The sequence below is a fragment of the Charadrius vociferus genome, unplaced genomic scaffold (assembly GCF_000708025.1).
Source record: "Charadrius vociferus isolate BGI_N301 unplaced genomic scaffold, ASM70802v2 scaffold472, whole genome shotgun sequence".
In the NCBI taxonomy this organism is placed as follows: Eukaryota; Metazoa; Chordata; class Aves; order Charadriiformes; family Charadriidae; genus Charadrius; species Charadrius vociferus.
In genome coordinates this window covers 1,892,155-1,907,949 of record NW_009647735.1, presented here as the reverse complement: position 1 = coordinate 1,907,949, position 15,795 = coordinate 1,892,155, and the positions used below count along the sequence as shown (strand labels likewise).

The window sequence follows — 15,795 nt, the reverse complement described above, 5'->3', positions numbered from 1 at the left end:
GCTGAAAAAAGAGCACATTCTTCTTGTGCAGGAGGAAACACCAACTTCAGCCGCTGTACCTTCTTTGTAGCAAAGGTCTGCTCCTCGGGAGATCAGCTATACAGGCAGCTTCCCCAGAAAGGACAGTGAGACAGCCTTCATTGCTAAGCTTGCTTCTCCGTTTTCTGCATATGCATGAAAAATATGCCAAAATCTTCTCTCCCAGATTACCAGGGCAGTTTTTCACTACTTTACATAGACTCAAATTGTTCTTTCCTGATAACACACAGCATTCTTTGCCCAGTTTGAACATATTTACCCTCTTGCTTTCAGCATTCCAAGCTCTGTGAAACTAATAAAAAGCCTAATACAGAAATCATCAGCAGCAAATGAAAAATTTCTACTATTTGTTATTACTGACTCAACTTGAGAAGAAATATTTCCAGAAGGGAGAACGAGAACCAGTGTTTTGCAAATCATCATCCTCAGACAAGCGGGATTTCTATCACCTTGGACTCCAACTGCAAGCGACTCCCACCACTATGAGCAGCTCAATGTGGTCAAAAAAGAACAAATAACCACCATCTTTCCAGTTGACTTCCCAATCAGCACTGATTTCGTTAATTTTTTTCAAAAATCACGTTGCTGCTTTTCACAAACCCTAGTAACACAACACAGTAGAAGAACGAAGACTGCTGGGACAATTGAAAGGGAGTATTGGTTTGAAATAAGCACTTACTGAATTCACAATTTTGCAAAAGAATCCTTATAGAAAATGTTCTCCAAAACACTATAGTAAGCAGCAAAACTCTTGTTTAAGAAAACAAGTAATCCAATCCAAATCAATGGGATTATTTGTTTGCTTAATCTTAAAAACTGAACCACAACAGCTCTTAAATTACATTAGAAGTACTTAATACCTGACCAGAATTGTAACTCTGGAAATACTTGGATTTAAGTATAGTACATGCTTACTTTTTAATCCAGTGAGGTTTATTCTCTATTTTCTCTGAACAATTTGCAGTACTGCTGTTATACTAAGAATTTTGCCAAAATGCAGCCTTACGAAGCTTTTGTTTAGGAAACCAAACTACTCAAATCTAATATAGATCTGAATGCTGCATTTTAACATAATATTATTTATGTAAATGCAGTAGATTTTAGCATTTCAAATAGGTGATGGATCAACATTTGTCTGCAACCAGAGATGTATTATCCAGCCAGTTACAACTCTATCTATTTAAATAGTTAGAGAACGTTACCTCTCAAAGTCATAGGAATAAAAATTTAAGTGTGTGCAGGCACCTTGAGCTTAACCAGTCTCCTGAAATACTGATGGATAAATCTAAAGCAGAGTAGAGGTATCAGTAACAATCTACGCTTCTTTTCTCTGATCCTATATGCCATAATATTCCATTTCTGTTCTTAGCATAAAATATTCTTCGTTTAAACAGAGAATCATGAATAGGCCTTATGTCACCCTAGGTAACAGTCCAGAATCTGAGGATCCTTGATTTGGCTGCCAGAGAATTATCACCCTACAGTGCATTTGATGAGCCTTGCACCCAGCTAAATCAATAAGCCGTTCTCCATTAGTGTGAATGTAAAAATTCTTCAATGACAGTTTCACTTCAGTGAATCCAGAAAACAGCTTCCTGTATACAAATACAAGACTGTACAATGTGTAGTCAGTCTGCGATTCTTACACAAACAGTTTTACAAGGCATTTAAATACACTTGCTGTGATACTGGTTAAAGGTACCGAATGGAGAACATTTCAGACTACGTATTTGTTCAACTTAATCATGCTACTGTAAAGGAAAATAAGACCAAACAAAAACTATTCAATTACAATTGCATTACATTGTTAATGCCAAATTTTCCTCCAGAAAACAGAGAGCACTAAAAATAAATCTTTCATACCTCCTGGTACTGTTTTTGACTTTAAGATATTTCTTAATGATGACTTAAAAAAGCTAAAACACTTTCAAACTCAGTTAAAGATGTGACTGAGAGAAGCAGATAATGATCATTATAGACCTCGATGCCTTCAGACACCAGGCTAACAGGAAACCTGGTAGGAAAGACTGTCGCAGATTACAAAAACAAACAGATGAAAACTTACTGATTTTATTAATTCTGTGATACTTGGGCCAACTTTTTCAAGGGGTTCCCTTCCATTGGCAAATCAAGTTAAATTCAGTGCAGACCTGCCCAGAGTGTCACGACAATACAGTCTTAATTCTCTCAGTATGACCACTTTGGTTGAACTTCCTCATCTCAAAAGATGCAGGAACTCCGCAGGATCAATTTTTAAAAAATATTGTGCAAAAGCTTAAAAGTGAAAGTATATTACCAAGTTTCACACCTCTTGGACAGTATTTAGTATCTGAGGCTATATGTAAATTAAATTTACAAGTTTAACCATTCAGTAAATTCTCAACACCTTTAACTATTCGTTTGTCAAAAATATGTCTCACCCAGATAAAGCAGACACTAAAAATGGATCCCTAAAGAAAGATAATATTAAAAGAGAAAAGGAAAGAGAGGAAGCGAGTGACTCATAGTCACCAAGTACAGTTTTTAGATTATCAGGTCTCTACTGAATGGCTGTATTTTAAAGAGTAATGACATGATCCTGCATTCCTCATTCACTCAAATTCATGCTTCTTTCAGCACAGAAATTTGCTGGCGTGAGATGGGGTGGTACTCAATCATGCAGCGTACATGGTCTTTAATTTTAAAATCCAGTTAAATAGACGTTCTAACATCATTTTTTATCTAAGAACATTTCATGATAAAATAAAGAGTGAGCATGTAACTTATTTGTCAGCTTTATTGTGTAGTGTATAACTTTCCTATGTTACTCACACGAGCTTTCATTTCCCAAAGCTATATGCATTCATTATGACAGTAAAAATGAAGAGTTGTTAAAGACATGTATGCATTTTTATTATTGTTTGAAAAAATAGATCTTTCTACAGTCCTTTGAGCTTCTGAGTGTGTGATTTGTATAAAATATTTCTCATTTTGGGGACACACCAGATGGAGTGCAGGGCACTGTGGGATATGCCATTTATCACAATGACAGTGCGTAGGTAGCACTGATCCTCTCACCACAGGGGGAAGCTAGAGCTGCAAATGTGGAGCAGCATTAAAAGCCCGACGAGTGGAGTTTGGCAACACTTGTACTACTCATTAACTTAATCATATTAATTTATTAGCCATATATATCAAAGTAATACACAACTGAATTGTCACCAAGAACAATTTATAAACTGTTAACGTTCCCCAGAGGCAGAGGACTGTTGTGACATCCTAAATCAGTATGTTTGCCTTTGATTAAAAATAATAATTTCTACCAAGCCAGGTAATGCCAACAATGACAAAGTCATGCATATGTTTCTCATTATAAATGGAACTTTAAAATGACATCTATGACAACTGGAAAAGAAAAAAAGGTTAATTGTAAACAGTGAAATGAGCCACAGAAATAATGTAAACATACAAATATGTTCAGTTAAATGTGCTGAGAAAGGAAAGGGCTCCCTTAACGTTACAATTGTCTGCTCCCTGCTCTCAGAGGCTCCAGGATTATTGCCAGCAGCTGCCAGCAACAGCAGCCCTACATCAAACACCCCAAGAGGTGAAATCGCTCAATAGATGTTCTGTAAAGTGACCCTGAGTGAATGCTTATTCTTCAAATAACAGCTCTTTCTTGGAAGCAAGCTTTACAACTCAGAGAGGAAAAGCTTCAGAGCTTGGTTTAGACCATCCCAGTCTCTGAGCCAATGCTACATGTGGAGCAGACTCGCTGCCTCCAGACCCACTGCACCCCTCCGTAAGGGAACATCCTTGCTCCTCCTGGGGCTCTGCTCTTTGTGACCCTGAGCACATCTTACAGTTCCTCAGCCAGGAGAGGCTGGCGGGCACTGGAGCAGCACCAGTCTCAGGTGGAAATAAAGAGATGATCCACGGGATCGATCAATGGCACCAGGGGGTTCCCGCAGGGAGCTCTGTGCATCAGAGCTGTGCTGGCTGACCATGTGCCCACCTTGATAAACAGCAGCTGGATACCAAAAACCTTGAAAGCCTCTAGTCTCATTCATTTCTCTAACAAGGATATACCAAATTAAAGTACCTAAAGACTGCAGCAAATACGGGTTTATCCTCTCTTTTCTGCAGAAAGACTAAGTGGCTGCTGCTATCACTGCTGAATTGAAGTAACACATGAAGTTACCATACTTCTGTGAGCTACTCTATTTATTTGAGTCCTACAATGATGTGACTTGGTATAGCTATTAAAATATTAATTTCCCTAAATATTAATTACATAAAATATTGACCTGTTTGAACAGATATAAGTACTTTTTCATTATAGTTTTGTCTTATCGTTAAGAGAAGCTGTTGTGAACAGAATAGTTTTGATTATTACATTCTTAAAAACTGTAGACAAACAGCTAATGAGATAGCGCCTATTTTAACTGTCTGTTTATGAAATAAAAAAGGATCACATCAAGGGAGTGAAACTAATCTAGCTGATAATGAAAACAGCAGTTTATCTTACACATTTCAAAATGCAGGTGGTTTGCTTCTGTCACCTGGGCAGACCAATGTAAGAAAACAGCAGGGACTTGATGATAGGTGCTAGCAGTGGGTTTAATCAGGAGGTATTAACACCAGGGTGAGCCTCGGACATCCCACCCGCCCATGGCAGCACCAGCCACCGACTCTGCACACAGTACGGACCACAAAATTTTCCCAAGCAGGGAGACAATCAACTGCGGGTGAACCTCTGCCTAACCTCTGAAATTCTGAATCCTCCTGCCACCCATCCAGCAAATGCCACCAAAGTCAAGTATCCATTTGAAAATTCCTCATTTTCCTTTTCTAACACACAATTGCCTACCAGCCAGACTTCCTTGCATCTCTTACACCGAGCATTCAGCAGCCCTCAGCCCTAAACCAGGCCTACCAGGCTGCCCTAAGCTCCAGACACCAAAGCACAGAAATATAAAATGGCAACGGAAATGTTTTAAACAGTCTTGCATCCACCTTCCTGGCCCACAGTCTCACCAGACCTTCCAGCACCCCATCAGCTTCAGCTGCGGGATTCCCAGCACACATGCAGTCAGAGAGATGCCCGCCCTACCACCTGAAAAAAACACCTGCCCCAGAAAGCAGGTTTGTGCCCTGTACCACAGTCTAACAAAGTTCCAATGGCAGGATGATTTTCTTCATAAGCCACCCTCTCCCATACCTTGAGAACAAGATGGAGCAGCCCCCAAAAAGGTTTTATTGAAATAATAGCCATCCTACAAACTGAATAGAGAAAAATTGCAAAGAATATTTCTTGTAGTGGTTTTCTAACCTTTTTTTGGGATGACCTAAATGAAAGATGGGAGGATTGAAGTTGGCACGGTTAACTAGCAAAAGATCCAACTACTCCTTGAGCTTCATTCCATATCAACAGTTTTCTGAACTGCTGGCTTAAATCATGTAATGGATTTTAGCTTCTCCCCACACAGCAAACTACTGCTTCAGACCCTAAAACTTCCTTGAAAATCTATTCCATAAATAAGTCCCAACTGTCTTGTTAAGATACACTGATGACAGACTTGTACATTAATAGGAGATAAAGCCTTTTTTTGTTAATGTCACTTCATCACAGTGCATTGTTTGAAGAACTGAGCCTTTGATGACCATCCCTCTGTGACATACAGAATTTTTCCTTTGCCCTCACAGCAGGCAAGGGCACCACACTGATTTCCACATTTCCTACAGGAATACAAGAAAAACACTTCCTCCTAAGTTAACGCAAAATGGACGGTTCTTAAATTTATCAGCTCTTGAAGGATGCGGTTTGGGCACGATTATTGTGCTGTTTACACAAACCCTTCCCTGTGGCATGCATCCAAGACACACCACCTCATCTGTCTCAATCACAGCAGTTTTAACCACCCTGCTGGTCTAGTCTCATCGTAACTCAAATGTGTCCATTCCCCAAAGGTGGAAAGTACCTAGAAATATTTAAAAAGGTCAAGGCTTCACTTATAGCTCCTTCACAAATTACTTGTGTATAAGCGTAGCTGTAGTCCACTTTGCCAAGACATAAAAAAATTACACTCCGCACTGGGAAATGCAGTATTCTTAATTTAACTACCTGTTTATTATGTGAAAATGACCACGTAAACTGAGCTGACACAAACCAAATGGGTGATGAAAATAACAGCAAATTTCAAGGAGTGGAAACACAGATGGCTCACTCAAGTCTGCAGGAAGTTACTAATCATCGCTCTGTAATACCCGCTACAGACAGATCTGTGACGTCTGCAGCCAGAACAGCAACTTCTTAAGACCTATCCATCTAAACAACAGCAAGCCTGGACACAAAATCCTTCACTTTAACTTGACAGAAAACTAAAGAGGAGGTAAAACCAAAAAATGCAATGGATGGATGAATCATGCTGCATTTGCTGATGTGGAATCTGTTACTAAAATGAGCTTATCTGAAGAAGAAAACAACTCGGATGCTAAGTTGGACACATTAGAAAATGAGGTAGCCATATAAGAAGAGTGAGTGTGATTTATTTTTTTTAGAACAATGCAGGCAGATTAACATAATCATCTGCATATCTGTGCTGTAGGAAGAACGGGCAGGATCAGACACAGAGATGATCAAGGAGTGGACAAGACGACATCCAAAAGAAATGCTTTGGGCAGTTACACTGCAGTTAGAGGAAGCAGGTAACCAAAGAAGTCACCAAGATGTAGCATCATTCTTGCCTCCGTATCAGCATCCGCTTTACTGGAAGAGATGGATCCAGCCCTACCATGCTGCAAACTCTCTTCAGTCTCTGCCCCAGTCCTGGTCCTGCTCCCCTCTCACAGCCACCTGAAACACTGCGTGGGAGCAGACCGCGGTCCCTGCAGAATGCCTCTGCCAAGCTGGCAGGTCACTGAGCAGGTGGCAGCAAGGGGCAGGAAGGAGATTCAGTTTTACATACAAATTCTGTGGGCCAACACTGTCAGAACCAGAGCAAGTCACATGCAAGTGAGAACATAAATAACCAAATTAAGACTTAGCAAGCAGACAACAGGGTAATATGCTTGCAACTCTTACTCCAGTCTATTATCTGCCACTTGGAAGTCTGGAAGAAAAACCTCTCTTCTGTGAGAAGTGTTAAAACGCATTTTGTTCTTAGTTCAGCCAAAAGGAAAGAATCCAATTGCAAAGGTGTTGAAGGCAACCAGAGCAAAGCAGTCAGTAATTAAGTGTAAACAGGTATAAATAAAGCTAATGGAGGCTTTATATCCCAGGTGCTCCATCAAGTTTACAACAGCCCAACTCCCTGTTGAGTTTACAAGTGGCCCTTTTGGCACCTTTCCTTACCCAGCAATTCCCCCAACTTTTACACTGTTCTTTCTTTATGAACAAGATAAAACAAGTCAAAAACTTCAGGAGCTCTGATTCCCAAGTCACAAGACTACAGAGACTACCAGCATGGAGCTGCCCTGACACAGGTTTGTGGCAGGGCTGCTTCATCCATGGGGACCAATCTTGTCCAGGGCCCTCAATGATGCTGAAATGCTCTGGAAACACGCATTTTCTCCCACCCACAAGTTGCTCACAAAACTTCCTTTCAGCTGCTTGAAGCACACTGTGTATGACTTTTGGCACTTGGTCATGCAGAGGTTTTCATAGGTGGCTCCCAAGGTCATGAAGGTGGCCAAACCAGCCTCAGCTGAAAGACAGCCCCCTGGGGCCAATCTTCTCCACATGTTAAGTCACTTCAGACTCCAAACAACTTACAACAGCCTAGAAATTCAACTTACTTTTTTTTTTTTTCAACTCAAACTCTGTGATACTCCAAATACCTGTGAGACACAAGATGGGTCTATGATACATACTGTGCATACTCAGCGCGCTGCATCCTAAAATATTTCCCAATTTAAAGCAAGATTGTCTGCATAATTTTATGTCCTATTTGCAAACACACACAGGGTGGGAAAGCAACATGGAATATTCTGGATTTCTGACAAGAAATTATCAATGCAAGATGGCTCTTCTGCTTTCCTGCCTGTTGGTAATAACACAAACACCACCAAATTCATGAAATTCCTGAGCTGGGAACATGACAGAGCTACTAAAAAAACCCTCATTTATAAACTGCTCTCAAGAGTGAAAACCCAGTTCTTGATTCCTGCCACCTATATGAACAGTATGTGAAGTTGCACTAGCTCAACTGTGGCACCTGTCTCTAACAAAATGCTTTCATACTTTATTAACTACTTGAATTAAGGTTTCTGTGACTATTGCTTACAATGTTTATTCCCGCTACCACAATGAAAAAAGGTCATTAGTTCACTGTGAAGTCCTTATGACACTTGGAGTTGAAGGAGAAATTAAAGATCTCAGCTTTGTTACTCCCCTGAACACCGAGAATCACTGAGGCACCCAGTTGCAGCTCAACAGGTTCTGCAAGCAGAGTAATCTGCAAGATCAAGACGGAAGTCACTATACTCCTAGCAACATTTTTTTTTTAATTCTGCTTTCCCTGTAAGATGTTCCACTAAGTTTGGTTATTATGGACATGCAGTATATTTAGATTGGACTTTGACAGTAAACCTAAAACTGCTAAGCCTGTTCAATATTTAAACAATTACTTTTATGACTATAGTCTGTTAATATAGCTTTATTACCAAAATAAACTTACCTTTAGCACACAGCAATTAATAAAAAATTAAAACACTCATCAGAATAGCTCAAGATTTAATTTAAACTCTATTAATAAATTAATGAAGTGAAATGAAATACTATGTATTAAATTATGTTAAGGGTTTGTTTATAATTTCACGTATTTTCATGCTAGCTTTTTTATATTATGATATTGAATACAGACTATTAAAGTACAATCCACTGTGGCAATGAAGACTTATCTGCTTTTCAAGTGTTTCTTCTACAATTCCTACAAGCATTTCTCTATCTTCCCAGCATACATTAATGATGTTACAATACAATACGCATTAGCCACGCTGTGCAGATCCCATGAGAACTAAAATACACATGCATTTGAAAGGAAGAAATGCATGCTACGAGGCTCTCTGAGACAGCAGTTCATTTTCTCAGTTTTTTTTCTTTTACTAAAATAACACATTTAATGGAATTTCCTGTAAGGAAATTACAATTAATAAAGAACTAAATTACAAATCCATTAGATTTCAGTCACTGCAGCAACAAAACAGAGTTTTCATGAACACTCAAAAAATCCAATAATGTAACCTCTGGTAAAGCTTGAAAAAGCCCTGAAGGACAAGGCAGTTAGATCAATATTAGTTTATTTTAACTGCTGTGCAGTATGAAGAAATGAGGCTGATCATCTGATGGATTTTATTACCTGTCGGAGAGATAAGTCCTGGTGATAAGAGGCCTGGAACTCCATGGGGCAGCAGACGTGCATTTTCTTGTATCGCAACTCCTAGTGAACGCTTGGGGGGTCTTCCTGGTCGTGAGCTGACAAAACAAAAGGATAAATGAAAATGCATTTTCTTTTTGAAAGATTTGCTTAGTACACATGGTATTGATTTGTGTAAAATATAGGAACCATCAGTGATACACAAAAAAATATTAGAAATTCTTTCTTAGGAAAAAAGAAAAATAAGTTGATTAAATATACAAGAATTGTATACGTTTCAAATGAACCAACAATAAACTGCCAAACAGCATCTATAGTTAAATCATGAGCTCCAAGTCATATAAATGACTAGAAAGCTAAGACTTTTTTTTAATCTGCACCACAAGACTAGGAAGCAATCCATATTTCTAGTCCTACTGTACCACTGCTTTGCTAATTCATATCTTTTTCTTAATATTACTATCTATACAATGGAGCTCAAGAAATTCACATCTATGTGTAATTCACGCGTAAAATCTTCAAAACTGCAACTAGATGCATTACTTGTCTCACAAGCCATGGTTTATTGTGGTTGTGGATTAACAATGCAATGACTATAGACCTCCAGAGCTATTCAGATTGGGCGCACCACGATTTATTAGCTCAGAGCTGGTGCTGGATGAATACAACCACGCTGCTTCCAGCTGCCGCTACAAACCAGGTCAGGGCTGACCAGGCTGCTTTGCAGAAGGCAAATCTACATGTACCTCTACTACCCACACAGTCGTTGAGCTTTTCCATTATCCAGGGCTTCCACGACCTTACACGTGCCTAGTAGAGAGGTTTCTTAGCAGTAACTGCCCTAAAGTCTATGCCACACACCAGCACCACAGAAAACTAAAAGTTGCACTGCCTAAAGATGAGAAGTTGAAACCTTGAATGTAACATAACCTTAAACCTTGCCTTTTGAATCATGGCAGATAATCGCCTAATTCTGAAGATGCAGCAATAATTTAACACTGAGCTTTTCCAAAACTGACTAATCTTTATGCATTGATTGGTGGTTTTAATTATTACAGATAGGTTAAACTAAGAACTCTTGACCAAGTCCCTTGACCAACTTAGGAATTATGACTGCAGTTTTTAATCCAAAATGTAGCAGGTCTGCTTATAGACCGGCTACATTTAATTATTGTTTTCAACTACCACATTTACCCCGACATCAATATGCATACATAAAATCATCCTACACAGCTGCCATCATAACACAGAGATTTACAGACCAAAAAAAAAAAAACCACTTGAATCAACTCTTCCCCAAGCCAGGTAATAAAAATGCAACCTCCTAATGTTTGGAAAAGTATTGCTGCTTCTCTTCGGTCAAAATAAGTATTACTCTGTTGAATAATAGTGTTTTTGACAAAGTATAATGAAACATTGTATAAAATAACTAAGCTGCTACAATGAATGAGGTTTGAATTGAAAGCATTTCCAAAATGACTTCTAGTTCACAAAGAAATTTAAGTTAAACTTCTCTCTATCAACTTACAGTGGCAAAGCCCTCCATCAATGTAAGGCAAACTCTGTGTTTAAATGAAGACAGCTTCCAGCAACACTACACAGAGGTACCATTAACCTGTTCATTTTTCACAGTGTGCTCATGTTATTTTGTTTTACTGTACATCAAAGTAGCACAAAATCATTTTTTTGGTTTATTATTTTATCTCTATAAAACTATTGCCCCCTGTTTTTAGCTTCAGGTTTGTCCATTTTGTATTTCATTTTATTCAGTACTTTTTCCATTTTTCTTTTTTATGCTTTAAGTTGTTTATCATTCTATGATGGCTACGTAGTAAAGCCTACTACAAGAGCCCAGACTCACTAGGCTATCATAAACTAAACCTAAAATAAAAGTATTGGAGTATCACAGGAAGTTAGATGCACACATGCATTCTGTTAAAATCACCTGCTGAAATCATCCACTGCACAAGAATATTGTCTAACAGACAGTATTAGGCTGGTATGTGGGGGTTTTAAATAGAAAAGAATCATGGCTCTTTTGATTCACGGGAGTCCATACTTATTCACATGCATGTGTAAGTGCTTAGTTGGCACTTACTGTCTTTGAAAAAATTTCAAAACAGCTAAAATTAGCAGCTTTCTCCAGCAGAAGAGCTCAATCAACGGAACTACAAAACATTTTTTTCTCAAGCTCAAATACTAACAAATCTTTTACATAAAACTCCATATGTTTATATTAATCTAAGGAAAACATTTTTAAAATTGAACAAACAGTTTTAAAAGATTTTATGAAGAGACATTTTATTTATAATTTGCGTTTTCAGAGGAAGAGGAGGGGAGACAATGGAGTTTCAAAAACTGCAAAAATGCAGTTTTTGCACAGACAACAGTATATGTCAATGACTCTGTTGACTCTAAGTTGACAACTCATAGCCCACAAGTTTACCAGATCAGACCTTAAGCTGTTTCCCAGCATATACTACAAGGAGAAGTGTGTTGGTGACAGTGATCAGGACAAGTGAAACTTTCCAATCTGTGGTTAAGCACTGACCTCTATAGAATGCCCAGGGTTTAAAAAAAAAAAAGGTTTTAGGAGATGATGAAAGAGAAGTTGACACCAAAACTTAGTGAGCTCCCCTTCAGAATCCCACTGACTGCATTTATATCTGCCTACTTACAAAAGTAAGGGAAGGACCATTGGGAAAACACAGCACTGTTTTCTTTGGGTTTTGGGATTGTGGTCCTTTTGCAAAAGGCGTTTGACAGACTCGGAAGAAAAAAAAAAGCATACTTCTAACCTACTCATGCCCTTTTAGTGAATATTACTATAAAGCAGTAACTACTAGGGGCCAGATTCTGGTCTGTCTTCTACAACTGTAACCATAATAATTCAAATCAAATTGTTCCCAGCTGAATCTGTTCAAATAAAATCCAAGTCCTTTGTCTCTGATGTCATGTTAGCTTTCAAATGAAAAAAATCAAGGCTGGATGCTACTTATACCTGACTGTCATTCATACAACACCTGCAAAAGAACCATTTGGGTCTTTAACACTGTATTCTCCAGTTTACATGTGAACGCCTTTAATGCTGTTTGTCTGGTTCTGAACCAAGGAAATGAAGCCAAGGAGCAACCCAGCACTCTGATATGCTACTGCCGAGTCTGCAGCAGATACCTCACACCTCCAGCTAGGTTGCCTGGAGATGACCAGAAAAAACGCCACCTATTATGAAGCAGGGTCTTTTGACTGGGAGGACTCCAAAACTCAAAGAAAGCAACTCAATAGTGTATCTGAACCAAAACACTTCCAGTCCTGTTTTGGCCAGAAACAAGTTTTCTGGCATTTCTGTTTACACATGAAACCACAAATTTTAGAGAGCCAGGACACAAATCTTTGCTCTAAATCTTAATTTTTAATTAGATATACACAAAGGAAACAAAAACATTAGTAGATTCAAAATTTTTATGGGATTTACTTCATGTAAAGGATTAGGGCTGGCACCACCAAGCAATGAAATCTCACTGGTCTATCTCAATGTTCCTAGTACCTAGTATGCTTCCTAGCATTTTATGAAGTCTAGAACTTTGACAAAATTCACATTTACTATTTAAAAGCCTATCTAACCTTCACAATTCAGAGAAAATTGCTAATACAAGCCTTGAAAAGAAATCATGAGGCAAGCAGCATTATCATTTGGGGAGAGTAAGACACCATTTGTGATTACGTAAGTATTAGCATACAAATGTTAATAGTATTAGCATATAAATATTTACTTTATTTAATATTATTTCTCCTATTCTTTTGTCACCCTACTCTCTTTTTCAAAGAGTTATATATTCAAGAAGTGTAGAAAAATCTTTTCCTCATTGATAACAAAGGAAACATAAACAGGAACAATCGGCTTCAAACAATTTTAAATGTGTTTCTTTGAGATTCTAATCTACATAAATTTTATATTTGCCATCAACAGGTCTCTGTGAGTGGAAAATGACTCAATTATAAATTAGATGTTACTTCAGTTAGAAACTGCTAGTTTATAGATATCTCTTAAAAACATTTTTGAGTACAAGAGTTATAGTCGCAAGTGAAGACTGTGGAGACTAAAACGGAAGTCCAGTACCTTTTCTCATTAATAAATTTAGTAATCTCATTCTTTTTACTAAATAAATGCAAATAAATTGGCCAGCTCAAAGTCTACACTGATTAAAATTCTATTAGTATCTCTCAAAACCAAAACTAAAAAGATGCAAAGATGACTGGAGGTTTTGGTTTTTTACCTGCATTTAACACTATGGTTATACAGTCATACTTGTCATCCTCTCCACCCCAACCCTGCAAAAATCACTAACTGAAAGAGAAAAATGAACTAATCTGAATGTTATTCATTTTTGTATTTTGTTTGGAATTAAATTTGTCAGAGACTAAATTACATTTTAAGCAGTATATTTGACAGTTAACATTTACATAGTAAAATGTCGAGAAATCATTTATTAATGTCTGTTTTTCCTTTATTTTCCACTCCTGTTGTTTTATTATTCTCCCTCTCAAACTTTTATATATTCCCTAGATATCCCAAGGATTTTTAATTTGAATCAAAACATAGAATAAGGCTATTTTTGTGATTTTGTTAAAATTACTGATCAGTTCCATCTTTTATAACTCTCTTTTATGCACATTACAGACAACTATATTTCATAAAATCCACAAATTCATCAACACTTTGTAAAATGTAATTAATCAGTGGAAACATACAGCAGATCACTGTTGACGTATGATAGCTCTCTACTTTTGTGCTTTTAAATATAGGAGACTTACTAGAATCAGAAGTGAATTTGCATATTAATCAAGACAAATAAACATGTGGTGATTTAACTAGGAAACTGTTATTTGGATGACAATTTAATCAGCACAGGTTGAAAGGTCCATCACTGCAGCATCCTGTTTCTGCTAAAATATTGATTGCGTTACTGATTTCAGTAATGCTTTATTTTACAGGGCACAAATAACCATGTAATTACTCTTTAATTGAATGGTAATTGCTTGCTGGCAATTATTTGTTAAGTTTGGGAGTTTAATTACTAGGTTATTTGTGCTTTCTGAAATAAAATGTTATGTATTAGTAGCCAAAAATATTTTCTGTATGAATGGTCTGTCAAAACTAGGAAAGTAAGTTATGATGGTATGAGTTTGACAAATAACACTATAACGCTAAAACTATTATTAAAAGGATCAGATGAATCTTTGAATGCCTTCCCTTTACAAAATTAACATTAGATATAATATTTGTAAGATAAATGGAGGAATACTGTACCACAGAAGCATGATTTCCTCTGGGGTCTAGTCCACCATTTAGCATAATTTATCCTGATGTTTTGCTTTTCATTCTCTGGGCTTCTTTAGAGGAACTGAAATAGCATCCTAGCCTCTTGAGAGCAAGGAATAAACCAAGTAGAAATATATTTCAACAGTACTTCATATTTCTGCAACTGAAGTGGATTACCACCAGCACATTATCTTAGCAGCCTATAAACTTTGTAGACTTGGCAGTTAGCTAGATAACAAGGGAAAGCATTATGTCTTGCAGTGTCAATGAGATATGACACATTCTGTGATATATTTATTTCAAGTTGTGATAGATGAGGTACGCAATACTTTGATCATTAAGATTTGAATTTTACTTCTACACTTTTCATTTTTGTCATCAACTATTTATAAATTGGCAGCAGACAGTCTAGCAAGGACTGCTGATTTTGTTTTTTCAAAAGATATCCAGTTAATAAATTAATTATTGATTTCACGAGGCTTGAGCCATTTGGTATAAAAATATGCTAGACTCGTGATTTAGGAAGCTCTGATATGTATTACAGATTTCTTCAATAGCAACATATTTTATTAGGCTTAAAGGAGAAAAAGAATTACTATATGACATGCTACGTAAATTGCTCGGATAATAGAGGCAGTAACTGGTGCAAGTACTCAGAAAAAAAACCAAAACAAAAAAAAACCACAAAAAACTACAATCTAAGTTGCTTTCCTGAAACTTGAACAGGAACCACAAATTAAAATTTTGCTCTCCTCAAAGATCATGAAATATCTCCTAATGATTGTGAAAGGTACTCTTTGAAGCCTTTACCAATAAACACAACATCTTGAGAATTTAAGTTAAAATTATTTGCTTTTATTACTCTAAAATTTTTAGTTGTAGCATGGATATAAAATAATCGCCTTGCTTTGGCATTTATAACAACATTTCAAAGATGCCAATGGTAGTTAAACTCTACTTGACCTTTCAGTGTTTAAGAAGAGAAGCAAACTCTGACCTCGCAGCAACCTGATTCTGTCTCCTCTCAGCGCTGGCAAACTGATCACTTGTCTAACCATTGCAGGACATTGGATCACC

At 37.4% G+C, this 15,795-nt stretch overlaps 1 protein-coding gene across 1 annotated transcript in view; it reads right to left on the bottom strand.

Annotated features, from left to right (window-relative positions):
- The window catches only part of DACH2 (dachshund family transcription factor 2), a 310,860-nt gene that overhangs the window by 142,145 nt on the left and 152,920 nt on the right, over window positions 1–15,795 (bottom strand). Inside the window, exon 2 of the mRNA XM_009881777.1 lies at window positions 9,378–9,493. Within this exon, the coding sequence (XP_009880079.1) occupies window positions 9,378–9,493 (116 nt within the window). The remainder of the gene's footprint in view (window positions 1–9,377; window positions 9,494–15,795) is intronic.